This window comes from Priapulus caudatus, unplaced genomic scaffold (genome assembly GCF_000485595.1).
Source record: "Priapulus caudatus unplaced genomic scaffold, Priapulus_caudatus-5.0.1 Scaffold30, whole genome shotgun sequence".
NCBI lineage: Eukaryota > Metazoa > Priapulida > Priapulimorpha > Priapulimorphida > Priapulidae > Priapulus > Priapulus caudatus.
Window position 1 is genome coordinate 438,042 of NW_014577091.1, and position 6,327 is coordinate 444,368.

Sequence of the window (6,327 nt, forward strand, 5' to 3'; positions counted from 1 at the left end):
CTCTCTCTCTCTCTCTCTTTCTCACACACTCTCTTGCTCTCTCTCTCTCTCTCGCCCCCTCTCTTGCAATTTCCATCTTTCTTTTTATGCGTGCACTGTTATAAACACAATAATCCCATATATACAAATGATAAACACATAAATCTCTAATGTAGTTACTTGGATCATGGGGGAAACGCATTTAATTTATTCTTGATTATGTGGGAGGAGCTTATATATACTAAGCGTGCGTTTATTAAGTTCAGCCTAGAATTAACACGTAATCTTTCGTAAGCTGCTGAATTATGTTTATAATAAACCCCATGCACTCTTCTTCGGCTTCCCATCGGATTCTCTTCGGCTTAAAATTGCATGTAGCCGCGACAAGTCACGAAAGTCTGTGCTCTCTATTTGTACAATGTATTATCTCAAGAAAATTATTATTGTCATTAGCAGATATTAGGCATGCGCGCACAGAGATCCGACGCAATAAGCTAAACTACGTTGCAATAACACTGGGCAGTTGTAATTATTAAAGCGAGTCATTAGTAATGTAATTTTTCATAACGAATCACTGGAGAATATCTGCTTTCTAGTTTAACTGAATAATATCAACAAATTTTCAACATTTCGTTTGGCGGCATACATAATTTTTCACGCGCGACGTACGATAGCGCCGGTTGACGGTATTGACATGAAGCATTTCATTCGACGTTGTGGGCACGTGAGATATATACCGCAAAAACAGGTCGTCTTAAAATTAATTAATAGAGGTGTTGAGAATACAGATTTATCGCGAAAAATGTCACGCTCGAGTCTCTCTTTTTGAACGCATAATCTCGAGAAGTTAGTATATTAGTGTAAGCTGATATATTGGGAATGTGCGCACAGAAGAAAAAGTCAATGAGCGTTGTTAGGGTATAATTTGTATTAGCGATGGCGTACAGAGATGTTTAACTGTAAGTTATGCTGATGCAAGAAAGATATAAGAGTACCACTGCATGAGCGTTTGCAGTTATGAAGGTAAAGCATTATATTTGTTATTTTTTACTTATATCATTTTCACGGCTCTTGTTGCGACATTACCAGTGTAGCAATCTAGTGACCACATGTAGCTGATATCTGCAAACAATCCATAGTTTACCTAGTTTCTTTTTTGATATCCGCCGACGCTGACTAGAAGTAATGGTACGTTTACTACAATAATACAATAGATACAAAAGGATACAATAACGTAATTAACCTAACTCTGGTGTCGGGCTCCAATTGTTAATTGTGTCTAACCAGAGCAAGTAAATCAATATAATATTAATTATCTATCTGATATGCTTGCTTTGATGTAACGATTGATGTACAAAGTTGTATATTTCAATAGTTTAAGTGCTGATAGTAGGATAGTGTCATTATTATTAACAGTAAATATAGCAAAACAACGACTACAATGTAAATAAGTGTGCTAGTCATACTTTTTTTGTGTATATATCCTTGGTAGTTATCCAATTTCATGAATTCAAAATATATCGTAAAAGTATGCTATATCATGAACAATTATCTAAATAAATAAATATAAATAAATAAATAAACGAAATCTCACAATACTTCCGCTAGAGATCGCTAGTTTCTTCATAAAAAAGAGCATGTCCAGGCCAAGGCCTAGACTGGCACTCGCTACAGCTCGCTCCCACTTCTCGGCTTAGTTACTCGATGGGTAATCGAGGTGGGAGCGAGTACCAGTCTAGCCAAGGCCCAGGCCGTTCTTGTCCGCTTCAGCGGACAGTATTTTAAATTCCAAACAATCTTCCAAGAGTCTAGATAACCATTACCGGAAACGAATAAAATTACACGAGACAGAGTCATGACAGAGTTTAGTGTGCTGGAGAAGAATTTTTTAAGTGATCCTTGTCCAAGCAAATACAAGAAGGAGGAGATTTCTCATAAGATTGGAAAGAATTACGAGTTTGTCAACATGTGGTTTCAGAACAGGAGAAGGGGGAATCAGCGTAAATCTTTACCTGACAATGACCTACAGATTGAAAAACTATTCCAGTTAACTACTACTAGTACTAGTGCTGAAAAAAAAAGCTATGGTAAATAATTATTTTGGACATGAGCTAGCTGACAGCCTCAGCCTGTGTCTGTGTGGCTGTGGCCCTGTCTCAGTGTCTGTCTGCTGTCACTGTGTCAGTGCATAGATTAGATATATACAACACAGGTGTTGTATATATCTATGGTCAGTGTCACAGACACACGCCATTGACATTGTCAGTAATCATGCCATGAAAGGCATGATCTCTGCTACAGTGCTAGTAGTACTACTATACTACTGCTAGTAGTAATTAAGATGATAGAATCTTGGCAACGGTATATTGGCAATATATATCTTGTAAATTTACATGAATGAGGTGCAGGTGCAAAGTTTATAATTTCAATTGCTTTTCACATTGGATCAGATGGGTTGGATACGGGCCCGTGTGACGAATTAGTGATAATCCGTGCTGGAGCTGGTAAGGATTCAAACTCGAAGGCTCTTGCAGTTAACCAAAGTGAACGGAGTTTCGTGTCATATCACGGATATGCAAATGAAAGAGGTCGTACTCTAGCTGATGGATGCAGTGACATGGAAATTAATGCACAGGTTAACAATGACAATGATTTTTGATGACAACTATTACTTATACAAGTTACAATACTAAATAGAAATTATTTTTGCAACGCTATTGGAAGGGTCTATTGTGTCGTTAGAGTAACAAGCCTTGCACAGTGTTATTACTGGGACGGTTATAAGCGGTTATATTGTAAGCAACAGTATTAAATCTATCCGAATTAATTTTCAAATATTACAAGGAAAAACTAAACTTTTACATTTAGGTTGATTGTTATGAATCTGCAAATGACATGCTGAGTGAAGACATCCCACTCTACCAGTGTATAGTCGACATGATAGCACTTGAAGAAGGTGTGTTTCGGAGACAAGCCCGATGGGACACAGCTGTAAATGCTTCACTCTATGGAATCCAGCTCAGCTGTGATGCAAGGCTAGTCTATAAAGCTGAAACAGGCCTAGAACTAGTTCAAGACTAGTATATGTAAAGCTTCTAATCAAGACTAAATCTGCCAAAAAAATTAAATTTCCAATGCATTTTTATGAAAAACGTGAGACGATGAATCTAATGGCTAGAATAAAAACTTATGTACAATGTCTCCTATCATTTTTAGTGTAAATTACAAAGCAATTTATTAGTATCTGGTATCATATTGAAGCTAAGCAACTTCACATTTACCTGAATACTGTATAGAGCTATGGAGCATGAAATTGATCAGATTCCAGAATTACTTATTGTGTAGAAAGCAGAAACAGCTGTAGTATGTGTAGAAGCAATAATACAGTTTATTTACTTGTTCAACGATTTATAGCTCTTACTAAATTCATTTACAAAAGGAAATTGAATAACTATTGTGACTATTTCTTCAGAGGTCAGTAAGACATGTTACTGCTATAATATCAAGATAAACTTGTTGTGCAGACCACGTATAAATTCAAATGGCATATGGTAATCAATATTTCACAAGTATTAGTAAATCATGCATTTTTGCAACGTAACAAAATCGTTTACAAACGCTGTCAAACGAAATATTACAGTGTTCATACTAGTAAGGTGGTACGAAATGACTCGGTATCACCACAATTTCCATTTGAACAAGTTAATGCGTGGCCTCGTCTTATTCAAGTAGTACTCTTCGCATTTCCGCCAGATGTTCTGCAGGAACACCGTGTTCCTGTTGTACGTCGTTATGACGAACGGCGGCGGTGTCAGCGCCCGCTCGCCGGCCCACTTGCCAATGTCGTGCGAGTTGAGCGCAAAGTGCTCGTTGAGCTTCGTGAAGCGCAGCGAGAGCTCGCTCGCGAGGATGCCCGTAGTCACGTCGTCAATCCACAGGTACGTCATGTTGGTCGACGCAAGGCTGAAGGCGCGGGCGACGTCGCGGCCGAGCACGATCGCCCAGCCGGAGCAGTACGGCTTGAACTCCGCGTCGGCGAACTCGTCCGGCGACAGGTACCACTTGCTGGCGGCGTCGCGCACGGGCGGCATGCCCGTCCACACGTTGCAGAGCAAGAGGTCGCCGCGGCCCGCGTACGTCTCGCGCAGCATGCGCACAATGGCGAACGTGTCGACGAAGACGTCGTCGTCCGACTTGAGCACGAACTGCGCGCGCGCGCACCGCGCTGCCGCCCACTTCATGCCCATCATCAGTTTGTAGGTGAGGTTGCGGTAAGAATCGACGAAGTTTCCCTGCACGATGTCGCCGTGCCGCGCGGCCTCGCCCACCAGCTCGCGCTGCATGCGCTCGCTGCGCGGGTCGGCGAGCAGGAACGCGGTGCGCACGCGCACGCCGTAGTTGTCCGTCGCGTAGCCCCACGTCTGCCGGATGGCGGTGCGCTCGGCGGCGTTGCCCGGCGCGCTGTGCACGAGTATGAGCAGGAAGACGTCGCCGCCGCCGCCCTCGCTGCCGTTACCGCCGCCGCACACGTCGCTGTCGATCACGAAGGAGAAGTTCGTCAGGTTTATGAGTCGGTTTGCCGGCGCGGTCTGTTTCAGGTCAAACGGCGGATTCCAGTGCCAGTCAGCGGAGACCAGCTCTGGTAGCTTGATGCAGAGCGGGCACAGCATTATGCATACGATAAACAAAATGCAGATCACAATGAGGCAGCTGAGGATGACCAGTTGGCACTGTATAGTTGAGCATGCCATCGTGCCTGATCGTTGACGTTCAACGGTAGTCATTTCTTGCACGTTCATACACGGGTATCCACCGATAATTAAGCTGACACGATCACAAGCAAACCTATATGGTGTTTAAAAATATATTATTAGAGAGGGGTTATACATGGGCTATTTTACCAGTGTCTCGCGCAGTCGGTGCGATTGCTCTCCGATCGCCCAAGGATGGAGCATATACTATAGCTAACGGCCGATCGTGCCACACTAAAGGCCAAGACACACTGCAGCGACAACGACCGCCTGTAACGACAAACGACTTTTCAGAAAATTAGAAACTATTGTTTCCTATGAGCCATTGCACACTGACGCGACGACGACCGACGACAACCTCGACGACAAAAATATTTAGAAACGTTTCCATTTCCCAGCGACTTTCGCCAGCGACACTTTACAAATGGCCAATCACAGCCGTTTCCATCGGCACGTGACATCGCCATTACGTCATAAAATTATAAACCAATGCTAGCCAGGAAGTAGACAGCAGTCCTCAGCGCTAAACTCGCACCGCCTGTCAGAAACAGTGGGGCCGCGAACCCATCTAACCAAAACGTGCAAAGCTACGGTCAGCCATCAGACGTGATTATTGTGTACGTTCGTATAATGCTGCGTATATATTACTTTATTATACTTTAATACTTTAATGCTGGGTCGGATGAGTAAGCTTCATAGCTTTTTGGACCCCTCTATATGATATAAAGCATAGCAGTGTCTCAGGTGGTCTTTTGACCCCTCAAGATGTATAAGAAATGCTGTTAACCTGTACATATGTTTTTGGTGGTGCGCACATAAGAAGAAAAATAGGACTACACTAACAGGAGGTGTCGAACTTATACTGATGCCACTGGTTGCTGTTGAGCCGAGATTTGAAGAATGAAGATTTGAATGTTTAGACTCTGATATGACCACTAAACTTGGAAGAATGTTCCACTGGTCTACGACCCTAAATGAAAAGCTGTTTTGTCTGATTGTAGAATTACATGTTTTAGTTCATGACCACGTCACGTGTGTTATTCCCACTTCTAACAAAGAATACCCTCTCATCCATGTCTTCTAGGCCACTTAAAATTTTAAAGACATGTATCATGTCGTACCGATCTCTTCGGTACTCTAGTGATGGTAAACCGAGCTTTATAAGCCTCCCCTTGTACGACAAGTGTTTTATGTCACATACTAATTTTGTTGCCCTTCTCGGTACTTTCTCCAACAGACGAATGTCCTTCTTCAGGTACGGTGACCAAACTGGCGTTGCATATTCCATTAACGGACAGACTAGGGATTTGTACAGGGAAAGAAACATCCTTGTCCATATGGTCAAATGAGTGCTTTATCAAGCCTACCATTCTGTTTGCCTTTGCCTCACATTTCCTCACTTGTTTTTACAAATTTCAAGCTGCTATCAAACGTTACCCCCAGATCACATTCTTCAATATCCTGTTTCACAATGGTGTTTCCCATATTCTTCTTCATAGTGTAGCAATTAATACATTGGATTGTTCTTGCTAATATGCATAACTTTGCACTTTTCCATGTTAAAACGCAGCTGCCACTTATCTGACCAGTCACACAG

General features: G+C 42.4%; 1 protein-coding gene across 8 annotated transcripts in view; it reads right to left on the reverse strand.

The window, feature by feature from the left end:
• Positions 1-3,343: 3,343 nt before the first annotated feature.
• The window catches only part of LOC106816157 (beta-1,3-galactosyltransferase 5-like), a 5,924-nt gene continuing 2,940 nt past the window's right edge, over positions 3,344-6,327 (reverse strand). For 7 of the 8 annotated variants that reach the window (XM_014820761.1, XM_014820754.1, XM_014820724.1 and 4 more), the window contains exon 2: positions 3,344-4,824. In XM_014820761.1, coding sequence (XP_014676247.1) covers positions 3,657-4,778 — 1,122 coding nt within the window. In that variant the 5' untranslated portion in view covers positions 4,779-4,824 and the 3' untranslated portion in view covers positions 3,344-3,656. Of the gene's footprint in view, positions 4,825-5,955; positions 6,298-6,327 lie in introns of those variants that run through there. The other variant, XM_014820767.1, reaches the window with a different exon arrangement.